This window comes from Danio rerio, chromosome 17, assembly GCF_049306965.1.
Source record: "Danio rerio strain Tuebingen ecotype United States chromosome 17, GRCz12tu, whole genome shotgun sequence".
Taxonomy (NCBI): domain Eukaryota; kingdom Metazoa; phylum Chordata; class Actinopteri; order Cypriniformes; family Danionidae; genus Danio; species Danio rerio.
In genome coordinates, this window is record NC_133192.1 from 21835001 (window position 1) to 21848341 (window position 13341).

The following is a 13341-nucleotide window of genomic DNA, read 5'->3' on the forward strand; positions in this document are numbered from 1 at the left end:
AGTAGTAGTAGAAGTAGTAGTAGTTGTTGTTGTTGTAGCAGCAATAGAAGTAGTAGTGGAAGCATTATTAGTTGTTGTAGTAGTGGGAGTAGTAGTAGTAGTAGTAGTAGTTGTAGTAGTTGTTGTTGTAGAAGTAGTAGTAGTAGTAGTAGTAGTAGTAGTAGTAGTAGTAGTAGTAGAAGTAGTAGTTGTAGTAGTAGCAGTGGTAGTAGAAGTAGTGGTAGTGGTAGAAGTAGTAGTTGTAGTGGTAGTAGTAGTAGTAGTTGTTGTTGTTGTTGTTGTTGTAAAAGTAGTAGTTGTTGTAGTAAGAGTTGTAGTAGTAGTAGTTATAGTAGTAGTTGTTATTGTTTTTGTAGTAGTTGTTGTTGTTGTTTTAGTAGTAGTAGTAGTAGTAGTAGTAGTAATATTTGTAGTAGTAGTAGTAGTTGTTGTTGTTGTTGTTGTTGTTGTAGTAGTAGTAGTAGTAGTAGTAGTAGAAGTAGTATTAGTTGTAGTAGTAGTAGTAATAGTAGTAATTATCAGTGACCAAAAATTTGGCATTCTTATCAGAGTGGTGTTTTTCAGTTTTTTTATTTTGATGAAAAGAAAGTTCAGAACCATGTTTACTTGAAAAAGAAGAAAAGCTATTATATATGTTACACATACAGGATTTAAAAACTAGTAAAACCACAAAAATGTTTATGATAATCACTAACACGCTGTCCCTGGTTGCACACCTGCCACTGGTTAGTGCTCACAGTGTGAGATGCTCATTAGAGCAAACAAACACAAACACCAGGTTGCCAGATCCACAGTTTTCATACTGTGTAAATTTCCTTTACCTAGCATACATCATCTCTTCACCAAAGCATAATATAAAAACACAAATGTGAGATGCATGAATATATTAATCGGCAGCTTGACAGTAAATAAGAAAAATAGTAAACAGAAAGCATAGAAGAGATGGAGTTTGGAAGGTTGTCTTGGTGTATAAAGTCCATAATTACTTTAACATAAAGAGTTCAGCACATACTGACTCAAAACCGTGTACTAACACACATATGAACACGAACACACACTGAGGAAAGATTCTGGAGGATCCATTAAGATGGTCTGAAGACCTTCACTTAAATATGACTTTCTGGCTCTGGTGGGTTTTTTCCAGAGACACACGCTCACTCTCTTTTTTGTGCATCAATATGACTTAATTCCTTTCCTTAAAACTGGCCTTTTAATTATCTGTATTTCATTGTTTAAGTTTAGTTGCAACTTTTAAAACTTTCAAACAGTAAAAAAAAAAAGTCATTCTAAATTCCCTCCAGACATTTATTTCGAACACACAGTGTAGGCTGGAAATTTTCCATTTCTCCAAATTAAATCCAAATGCTGCTTCAAATTCTGGAAAGACATGCAAAGCCGACAATGTTTACTCAGAAAGAACATACAATAACTCATGTTGGTACAAAGTTTCTGAGATCCAGATAGCTGCAGAGTTGCAAATATTGCTAATTTTAACCAAAAAAAAAATTTGTTTTGATGTGAATGTAATCCATCATAAATGAGCACCACTTTTTCCAAGTCTAAATACACCATTTTGGGGTAGCCATACAGTATGTCATAATTTATAAAATGATCCCCCCCCCCAAAAAAAAACCAACAACAACTGTAACATCAGGAAAAAACCCTCTTTACTTCCATGAAAGACGATTCACAGAAGATCCATTATCGTCCAGATTATCAGGACACCAAAAGTTGCATCACAAGTACATATATTTTTAACAATTCTTATTGTTTCGATGTAAATTGCACTAATGTGAATTTCAAAACATACACACAGTTTCAGGCTTTAACAGACCTCAAGTTGGTTAGTTGGTCTCCCAGTGTGGCCAAGTTGGTTTGACTGGTCTGTTGGAATGGGTTTTAGAGGGATTTAGGGGATGCATTTAACTGATCTAGGCGCTGCTCACACTGTAAAATCACCACCACACACTACAATATCATGCGGCGATAATATCCAACAACCTTTAAAAAATATCACATCTTTGACTGCTCGAGACTCAGATCACATCACAGACCTGCTCATACTTACTGTTAGCATCGCTGACCACAACAACCTCTGATGTGGCTGTAATCCAGGGATTTTGTCAGACTTTGGAAATCCAACCAAATGTCATGTAGTCTGAGCATACCTTAAGATAACAGCTAAACCAAGCTAGAAGCTAAATGCAAGCTTGGCCAGTGAGACTGTCTAGACAAGCTTAAAGCTTAGATCAACTTAAGAATTTTCTGCAGAGACAATTACAGAAGACATTTCTTATTCGTTTAACAAGCTTGAAGTTCACAAATTAATACACTGTAAAAAAAATCCTGGTTACAAATTAAATTTTTAAGCTGAATAATTTTTAAGCTGAATCACAACCTTATGAGTCCAATGAACTTATATTATGTTAAACTGACTTAAAACAGCTTAAATTAGAAGGTAATTAACTTACTTTACTAAGTTACAATGAACTAAAATCATAAGTTGTCATGACTAATTGATCATGTATATATTTTTTACAACGTAGACATTAAGGATTTCTTAATGACTCTTAGTACACTATAAAAAAAATTCAATTTACAATTTGTTGACTCAGTTTAAAATTCGAGTTAGGTGGACATATTTTTGAGCTCAGTGTTGAGTTTACTCATGAAAACTATTAAACTGCATGTTTAGAACTGTTTGTTCAATGAGGAGACATAAAATTTATTTCTTCATTTAAGTTTTTACTTCTTGCACTGTCAAACATAAAAAGTTCAGGTAACTTAAAATTTTAAAGCAACCGGCATAGAAAGATTGAGTTTTTAAGATTCTGTGGTTGAATTTGTGCCATATTATTTTTTTGAATTGAGTTCAATCGACTTATTCTGTTAAGTCTATTTGACTTCAACCAGCCTTTTCAGTCAACTTAAAAAATAATTTGGCAGTTCAACCACTGAGGTTAAATAAACTCTCATTTTTTTCACACCTAGTTGCTTTAATTATTTAAGTTAACTCAACTGTTTAATTTTTACAGTATATGTAAGTGATATTTTTAAAATATATACACACATTTTTGGAAGATTCAACATTGTTTATAAGTTAGTCAACAATGGTCAGATGCTGTTTGGTCATCTCAAATCATGCTGTGGTCAGAAAAGGTTTTTTATTATCATTGATGGTTCCATTTAGAACTCAAATCAATCTTTTCATTCTACAAACTGTTCTTTGAAGTAGAAATGTTGATTTAGATTATGTAAATGATCTTTATACAAAAAAAAATGCAGTTCTTTTCAGAACAGTTCCCTAAAATGGATTTAACGGTTACTACAAAGCATACAAAATAATAATAATAATAATAATGTTCATGCAGATTGAATGCTGCAGTCTTGAATGCAGAAAAACTAAAACTTCAAATACTAACACATAAAATGAATACTAATATTAAATTAAAGTAAAATTACACTTAGTTGCATTGTATTTAAAAAAAAAAGCTAAATATATCAAACTGATGTCAAATCTCTTGGCCCATTTAGGCTCACAGAATATTGTATGTATGTGTGTATGTGTGCCACTCACCGCTCTCACTCTTTTCTATCACCTCCACTCTCTCTCCTGCTTTCAGGCTTATCTCTGTGTTCTCCTGCCGCTGATAGTCCGCCGTCACCGCATACACACACATACAGTCCTCTGCACCCAGGGCTTCTCCACGCTCTTTCCCTGAGGATGATGGAAAAAAGCAGGCCGTGAGCCAGCTTCCTCCACGCCCGTGTCCACCTGAACTGCGCCGCGCCATTCACCAACACCGGCCAATCAGCACGTGCTACAGAGATCAACAGGGTCATCCAAGAATCAGCAAGCTCAGATCTATGGAGTTCACATCTGCTCCTCAACAAGCAGAAATGCTCAGGTACAACAAATCCCACTACTGATCCAGTTTCATCCCGCCTTAAAGTTCCAAAGTACAAGCTTTTGAGTAACCACAGTTCAACCTGAAGCACATCCTACCGGCTCTGGGCCCCGGGGTCCATCTGACCACCAGACTCATACGGGCTCCTGTAAGTCTTTCAGATCCCTCCTGCTGCAAGACACGGGTCTGAATGGATCAACAAATGGAGCAAAGGGGGAAAAGAAGGACAGAGAGAAGAGGAAAAGGGGTAGCTGACGAAAGGAGTGAAAGATGAGATGAGGAAAATAAACCCAGAGCTAAAGGCTCAAGGGGGCGGAGCTATGGAGCAAGGGGAAACAGATGCCAATCAAATGATGCTCCACCCCTTTAAAACGGTTTAAACAGAAACATATGGCCTATGAAAACAGAGCATACTCACACACTCAGCACATACTCGCATTCTCTCTGACTTCTCTCTCAGAAATACTGCTCTCTGACACAAAAACAGCACACATTTTTAAAAATCCATGGAGAAACTTTATCATTCATAGAATCTTTCCATTGTATAAATGGTTCTGATTAATTAATAAGTGTTTTTACACTGAAGCAATGATTACTTTAAGAACTGTCCCGAAAGTTTTTTCGGGAACATGAAATTGTTCTTTTGTTGCATCTCTGCATATTAGAACTATTAAGAGTGCAGTTACTTTTGAAACTATGCTTCTTTATTTCCTAAGGGAAAAGAGATATATTATTGGTTGAAATTATCATTGGTCTGTCTTTCTATAATTTACAATTTTAATAACATTTAATAAATTTTTTTTTTATTAATTTTAATAAAAAAAAAAAATAATAATTTTATTTAAATTTCCATTGCGTGGCCACCCATTTTACCCACTTGTGTGTGTGTGTGTGTGTGTGTGTGTGTGTGTGTGTGTGTGTGTGTGTGTGTGTGTGTGTGTGTGTGTGTGTGTGTGTGTCTCCAGAATGTGTCTGTAAAGTTTCAGCTCAAAACACCAATCGGATTATTTATTAGACCTTTCAGAATGTTGCAATTCTCTGCTTCAAACACAATGTAGCTGTTTTTGTTGCCTGTGCCTTTAATGCTAGTTCTCCCCACCCACCATTCCCACGTGTCTGTCAGAGTGTATCTCAAACTTTGCCTAGGCTGCACCAGAAAAACAGCACAGTGACAGACATGAAGGATGCAGATCTCACATAATGTTTGTGAGAAATAATACAGTAAGAACTTTCCCAATGGTTATTTGATGTATTTGTTGTGGAGGTGATTCAAGCCTTTCTGCAATGATGAGTCCCACACAATGTTGTTACAAAGTTCGGTCCCACTTTATATTAAATGGCCTTAACTAATATGTTCTTACACTGTAATCAATAATTAGTTACATTGCATTTATTGTGCAAATACATGTTTATACCTTGTACTCATGCTTGATTAAATACCTGCATGTAATTACATCTGTACTTAATTTCTGTTATTACATTTATTATTACACTGTTGACCATCCCTTACACCTTAACCCACTCTTAAACCTACCAATACCAGCATCCTGTCCCCACATCCCACCTCAAGAGCACCAGAAGTGGTCTGAAACATATTATGAACATAGTATGTTCATTGGATTTATATTTACATGTAAGTACATAGTAGTTAAGGGCACTTAATATAAAGTTGGACCCAAAGTTCGTGCACACACACAGACACTCAGAACACATTTAGCTTTACACTGTTTTTGCATGACAAATGTGACAGGATGCACAATAATATCCGCTGGTGTATAAATATCTATTATGCTAATGTACAAAATAAACCTAATTTAACGACCACAAACCAGGACTAAAGCGTTTTCTTTTATAATTGTGCTCACAGGTGGCTGTGGTGATAAAGACGTTAAAATTACTGTACTTAATTGCAAAAATGCACTTTTTAAAACGTTTTAAACTTGTAAAACTCATTCTTGATCACAATTGATGATTATTGATGATCACAGCTAGCTGAATAGATCTTTTAATTCCAGTTGCTTTGTGCACGTACCGTCTTGTTGATATGATTATACTACCAAGATATATCAATATGTGCCTGTCAATCGCAAGGAAACTGCACTCCTACGTCACATTGCAGTGGGTCTCGAAATGGGAGGGATTTGGATCTTATTTTAACATCAGGAAATTTAAAATAAGGGACGTGTTGTCTTTATATCGCTGCAATATACAGTGGACACACTATACCTGCACACAGTCCAATCCAAATAGCTTACAAAAGATGATTTTCATCATAGGTGCCCTTTAATGAAACACAATAATTTTGTAGTTACTACACATACCAGAATGGGCAAACTACCAGAAGCTAATCGACCAATACATGAGCCCATTGATTCACAAGATATACAATGCAAAATCACAATGACAGAAGAAAAAATATTTTAAATAAAAAATATATATTTCAAATAAATGTTTTATTCTCCAAAGAAGAGTACCAAATTTATTTCTGTATCAACAAAAACATTCGTAGAAAATATGAAGAATAAGCTTTATATAAGCAAAATATAAGTAAGATTTGCCATAACAATAATGAATTCCATTTTCAAATTTATTGAAGCTATTTTAAACTGTAATCACTCTTCACATGATCACTGTTTTACATTACTTTTGTCTGTTAAATCACATTCTTGTCATCAAAGTTGCAGACATGCAGAGATTGATCAACTATTAGTCTTCACATAGCGTGCAGTAAGAGGTGTTTTATTCTCTTTTTCACAGTCCCTCTTTCTCACAGTTTTTCTCTTAATTTGCTCTTTTCTCTTTCTCCTCTCCAGTGGCTCCCCCTCCTCACTCCTCATTCCCCCTCACACTCAAACCACTTCCTCTCTGCCACGTCAACGGCCTCCCCCTGAACTGCTCTTTCTGCTAAATCACAGAATCCCTTTCTCTCCATTACTTTCTCCCACTCTCTTTCTGACCCCAATATCATATTTTTACATGAACTGTGTGTCTTTGTTTTTCACTCCTGCAGTATGTTTTTTATTTTAAAATTCAGCTGACCTCATGAAAAAACAGGCACAATGTACTTTCTTACATTATAAATCAGACTGCACGTTTAATACTTCACTCTGAATTACATCTAAGTACATGAATATGCTGCAACCCTCCAGCGTTTGCCATGAAAAATCAAAGTGATTAAGCTGTGACTACTGCACAGGACGAAGGAATAAGTTAATCCTTTAGGTACTCTCAATAGTTGTTTGTGTGTTTCTAACCTAGAGTACTTAGTGATAAATGGATAGATCACCCAAAAATGTTAAATCTATCCCCTTTTACTGAACCATCTGTTGAACACAAAGGAAAATAAACTGAAGAATGTCAGAAAAAACAGCACATTGAGCAGAATATAATGCCAAATACAGTAACAATATTATTTTGTTCCAACTGAATGCCCCCCCATCTCCCCAAATTGTTTAGAATATCTTGTTTTGTGTTGATGCATATTAAGGAATGATGTATATAAAAGTTTAGAAGCACTTAAGTGTTAGTAAATGTTGAGAAAATCTTTTTTGGGTGAACTATCTCTTTAATGTCTTTCGAATATACTCATTGCGCCAGATGCTGAAAAAAAAAAAAAAAAACAGATGTAACGCAATGGCTAATGATGTCCGTCTGGATCACAGACTATTACAAATGTAAATGGAATGCAGAAGCATTTCCTAAGTTTGTCCTTTGCATTTTTACATACAGATACAAATAATTTTGTCAACGCATACCCTGATAAAAATGCTGTATTATGCAAGCCAGACCAGTAGTTGGCAATGTAACTATTTAAAGAAACACCTTACTATTGCACATATGAACCTGTAATCAGCCAATGTAGTTTACACAGAGACAATATTCGTTTTATTTTGAAAATCTCATACTGTTTTCAAAGATGAATGTTTTCTGGCTCCCAAAACGCCAATTGCCATGTAAATGAATGGTCAAAAGCCTACAGTAAAAATCTTAGCAGACTATGAAATTAATTAATCTGCATATAATATAAATATTTTGACTATATTTTAATTGATTGACAGCCCTAAACTACCATATACTGTGTGTTTTAAAATTGCAGATAACGTACAAAGATACATCAGGGGTTTATTCCAGAAAGCATGATTAACTTAACATCTGAATTCTAGATTGATTAAGCCTAAACCTGCTTACTCAAGGTATGTCAGTTCTAAAAACCTTTCTTTTTAGCTTAGTCCCTTTATAAATCTAACTATCCCAAGAACAGCTATAAGTGGACATGGTTCAAGATTTCTTGGAGGACTTTAGAAAAACGTTCAAATATATTTTCCCAAAATTCCTGTAATTTAGGACACAACCATATCAAGTGGTTTAGGATCCTTCTGCTGTTTCACACCTGTTACAGAGATACCTGAGGAAAATTCTTATGCAGTTATTCATTCATTCATTTTCTTTTCGGTCTGAGTCTCCTAATCTGAGATCGCCACCGTGGAATGAACCGCCAACTTATCCAGCATATGTTTTATGCAGAGGATGCCCTTCCAGTCACAACCCAGCACTGGCAAACACCCATACACTCTTGCATTCACACACATACACTATGGCCAATAATATATTCAGGCCCGACAACAAGTTTTGGTAATGAAGTTTAAGTGGCCCATGCTCACTTTAAATATTAGGTCTGTGACAATTACAATATATACCCTACTCACAAATTTAGACGCTAGCGTTACGTTACACTAAATGTAAACAAGGTCAAATATTTCTGGGATTAGCACAATGTCAAAAAAACGCAAAGCGAATATCGACAATTTCAACCAAGGTGAAATACTCATGTGAATAAATGTTCTCTGTAATGAAGCTGACCAAAACATCCCACAGATCCCGCCTCACAGATCACCATATTGAAAGTAGCCATGGCACGGGACATTACACCTAGAATAGATGAGATTGTTTCTATGAAATGATGCAGGATGTCTGGTAAAAATCCCAAATTTTCCTAGGTTTGGCATGTGAGCCCAGTGCAGGTTTCCTTTGGAGCAAAATAATCTAAATAATACAATTTCTTACCATTTTTTAATATAGGTTACTGTTTATCTATAATAGCCTACTAATAAATGTTTTGCTTTAAATTTTTTTTCCTCTGAAATCCACAAGTTCAGTTGTAGGCATCGACAGTTGACATGGATCATTTCATGATTAGGTTGCCTTTTTAAAGCTAAAAGAATAAGTTCAATAATACAATATCGGAAACCATCTGTTGCTTGTTACAATGTGGTATATCTGTTGTTGGCGTTTTTTTTTATCATCAGTTTTTTCTAAAAAAGAAATTGTTTTTAAAGTAGACTACTGTTCTATGCTAGCCTACCGACCTGGCCGCCCTCCTCTTCCTCCTTCCCTAAACCCAAGCGACGGTTTGCAAAAGCCGTCCAGAAAAAAAAAAAAAGCAAAAGCCCTCGTCTTTGATTTCGACTGCGTTTTCGGATCCCGCCACGTTCTCGCCCCTATTTTTCAGATTCTGTTTTTCATCTTACCTGATTTCCGGAACCGCTCTTCCTTGGATCTGATCCCGGTCGTCCCCGCGGCTGGCTCCTCCTCCTCCGGGCCTCCGCTCTGGCGACGTAACGCTGCGAGCTAAGCGGACAAACTGGTAGCAGTGGGAAAGCCCACTCGGAGACGAGCCGTCGGCCGGCTAGCGCGAAGAGGAGGAGCGTAGCGGCGCCACACTGCCCCGCAGCGTTCGCTCGAGAAAAACTAAACGCGGCCGTACGTACCTCCGGCCATGTAAATCGCGGTCTCCAGAAATGTCTGTGGGGCTACATTCCCAGAATGAGCTTGGGTCGAATTTAGCTCACCCAATTAACATACAGCTCATGGGAAACAGGAGCAGCAACCTTCTTGCTGTGAGGCATTCATGCTACCCAGTGCGCCACCATACTGCCAATGTGAAATATGTAATTAGGTCAGCAATACGTTAAAAACAGAGAGAGAAAAAAGGACTGCAGATCCACCATATGAACATTATTCCTCATAGTGACATCATTAGCTCTATTGAATGCATGTGTCTGAGACTACATGACTGGGATTGCATGTCTTAGCTTGCATATGCAAGTCTGCAGTCAGAGACTATTGGATAAACAGCAGTACATATAAACATGGTTTAAAATAGTATTTTACGAGAATTTATTTTAAAGCCGCACTATGTAATTTTCGCCACTAGAGGGTTCGTATTCACAACAAACAAAGCTATAGTTTGATGATGACGTGACTGTGGAATCATGTAAGTTGTGGTCTTCATCACATCCTACAGGGTTATTGCAGAAATCGTGATCATGCTGAGCCAAAGTATTCAAGAATTATTATTTTGGTATGAAGCTGAGTAAGGCCGTACTCACACTAGGTACAGTTGCCTCGAACCGGGCCAAAGCATGCTTGTCCCCCCTCCCGTCTCCCCCGACGGCCCGCACTCACACCACAAATGGGCCTCGGCACGCTTACGTCATCGCTGCTGCGCTGTTTAGTGAGAAGCGCTCTCTCTCTCAGCAGCACAGTGGAGATTTCTCTAGTTATATCGTGTCAGTCGTTTGTTATGCAGTGACATGCAGTCAAATATTTCGCCAAACAGAGCGATATATAAATATTTCGCTCATAAACAATCATAAAGCCCTCGTGCTGCAAGAATGAGGAAGTATACTGAAGCCGTGCAGCTGTCGTGCTGTGAGGAGTTCTCGTCTTTATTAAACTACGGCAGTTTGCGTTCACTGAACAGTAAGAATGATTAATAAATCCATATGAAACAGCCCCTTAAAAGTCACGTCTCGCTTTCAGTTTCGGGCTTTGGCGCGTTTTGCACTCACACAGAAGCGTACCGTGCCAAAGCCCAAGTGAACTGCGCTCAGGCACACCTCTTCCAACCGGGCCAGGGCCGGCCAAGTAAACCATGCTTGAGCCTGATTCAGTGCACTCACACTTCTCAAACGATCTGGGAAACGGGCCTGGGCACGGTACGGATGGCATAGTGTGAGTAGGCCCTAAGTCTGAAGGCTTGCTAAGCTAAACAATTGCTGATGAGAAATATATACTGTATGACACCTTTTATTTAAAAAAACTCACGTGTTGTGCCTTTAATAAATAACCATATTTAGTAACACACCCACATACTAGATACATACATACATGCCAGAATCAAATGCTGTGGTGTTTTACATACTTTAAAAAGTTTCCTCTGTTACTGAAATCTGAGATTATCTGTCTAACACATCCTTAAACTTACCCAGGTATGTCACATAACCTGCTTTTAATACCCCTTAGTACCAAAAACAGACAATTTGTGGAGCACACACACACATACAGAGCTCATTTTTGTTCTTCTTTTTTCCGATAACCCTGAGCAGGACTTTGTGCTGGCCTACATTTCACATCCACGCACACATTTGTGTTTCCATTTGACTATGGTGGAGGAATGCAGTTACATAACTAAAACAGTAAAACTGAGCTCTCATTTCAGATACTCAGAGCAGAAGGACAATGCACACACAATAATGTCTTACTTTGTTTTACTCCATTTTTGTGCAATGCCTAAAATATCATTTCTCTTATAACATTGATATTGTAATCTAGAGACAAGCGCAACATACACGGGTTAATAATCTGACGTTATATGCTTCGATAATTGCATTATTAAAGCCATTTCTCAATATGTCTGTATATTGTCCTGCATTATCTTGATTTACCTGGATCCTTTGACATCAGTCTTGAGGATCTTAAGGAGACTTCTGTCCAAATTCATTCCAGTTGTTTCACCGTTCTTCTGTTGAAAAGATCACCATGCTGTAATGTTAAAGTAGTTCATCCTTGGAAAACTTTTTTTATTATTAGACATGCGGGTCGTTTTCTGCTGGGTAGTCTGAATAATCTGGTCCGATTTTCAAAGCAATGGAAAGAGTATAACATCTAGCCAGTATAGTTTGGGACAGTTTATCACAAGTTAACACATAAAGAACAATTTTTACATTTATCTTTAGCATGTAAGTTGACTTAAGTGTACGATCAAAGAACAACAGCACAACCTAGGGGACAAAGACAAATTCTCTAAATTTGTACAGATCAAATCCACAAAGCACATAATACCCTGACAGAAGGTTTTGGACTTTTAACTCTAGCATTTATTATTCAAACTTTGATACATATTATTTTGAAACCCTTAAGTAATATCATGCTACAGCCATAATTGTTTTAGCTTCAAACTAAAGTGCATGGACAAAATATAAAACAAATTTATATGGGGCATAATTTAAAAATATTTTTTGACATTCATTCATTTTCTTTTCGGCTTAGTCGCTTTATTAATCAGTGGTTGTAACCAGAAACCCATGCGAACACGGGGAGAACATGCAAACTCCACACAGAAATGCCAACAAGACTCGAACCAGCGGCCTTCTTGTTGTGAGTCGACAGCACTACCCACCAATTTGTGACATTAATCTGTTAATTTAAATTATCTACCATAGAAGGGATATATAATTTGCTCACAACCAGAACAAAATCACACATCCACACAAAGTTTACAGAGGTAGTTTTTTTTTTTTTTTTTTTTTTTTTTTTTTTTTTTTTTTGATGGTTGAGAAAACACAGTAGTATATCATGGCAATACATGAAAATATCAACATTTCCACAAGTTTTGTGAGTCTTATTTATAAAATGATATGACAGAGCATTAGCAAAAGTGGTTCATAAGTGTAATTAAAGTAAAATGTATTGTTAGTTATGTGTTCATGTGTAATGGCCACCTTTACATTGAGGTCAGAATGTGAAGTCTCACCACTTAATCAAATCACACACTTGCTGTTCCAGAGGATTCCTGAGCAGTGAGTAACTGTATGACAGAGAAAAACAGGGCAAGAGTGTTGGGTTGTTGTGATGGTGACCACATCACAGCAATTAATACTACTTGGCTAAAGCCCGCAGATCTAAATACATGTTATTGACACTCCCAGGTTGCATCTGACTGCTGAGTACACAGTTTGGAAGTATACTGTAAGTAATTCTCCAAAAGATAAAGATGTACAGAAATGCTGGTCAATATTTCTGCAGCCTGGCATGAAAAAAAAAATCAAAATTTAAAGATTAAATTAGTATAATGTAAATCACAATTATTTACTAGTTTGATAGGCTGATTATTTGTTGTTAAATATAAATATAACTGCATAAGACTTTTCCTCAGGTATCTCCACTCTGTAACAGGTGTAAAACAGCAGAAGGATCCTGACCCACTTGATATGGTTGTGTCCTAAATTACAGGAATTTGGGGAAAATATATTTGAATATTTTTCTAAAGCCCTCCAAGAAAATCTTGAACCATGTCCACTTATAGCTGTTTTTATTTAGTAACTTAGAGATGTCTAATAAATATGAAAGACAAGCCATGTTATTTGGTATG

The 13341-nt window shown here is 36.7% G+C and overlaps 1 protein-coding gene across 4 annotated transcripts in view; it reads right to left on the bottom strand.

The window, feature by feature from the left end:
- The window catches only part of sh3pxd2ab (SH3 and PX domains 2Ab), a 118509-nt gene that overhangs the window by 16468 nt on the left and 88700 nt on the right, over positions 1-13341 (bottom strand). For 2 of the 4 annotated variants that reach the window (XM_073928449.1, XM_073928448.1), the window contains 3 exons: positions 12692-12777; positions 11636-11712; positions 3578-3718 (listed from right to left, as the gene is read on the bottom strand). In XM_073928449.1, coding sequence (XP_073784550.1) covers positions 3578-3718; positions 11636-11651 — 157 coding nt within the window. In that variant the 5' untranslated portion in view covers positions 11652-11712; positions 12692-12777. Of the gene's footprint in view, positions 1-3577; positions 4181-11635; positions 11713-12691; positions 12778-13341 lie in introns of those variants that run through there. The other 2 variants (XM_073928447.1, XM_003200342.7) reach the window with 1 other exon arrangement.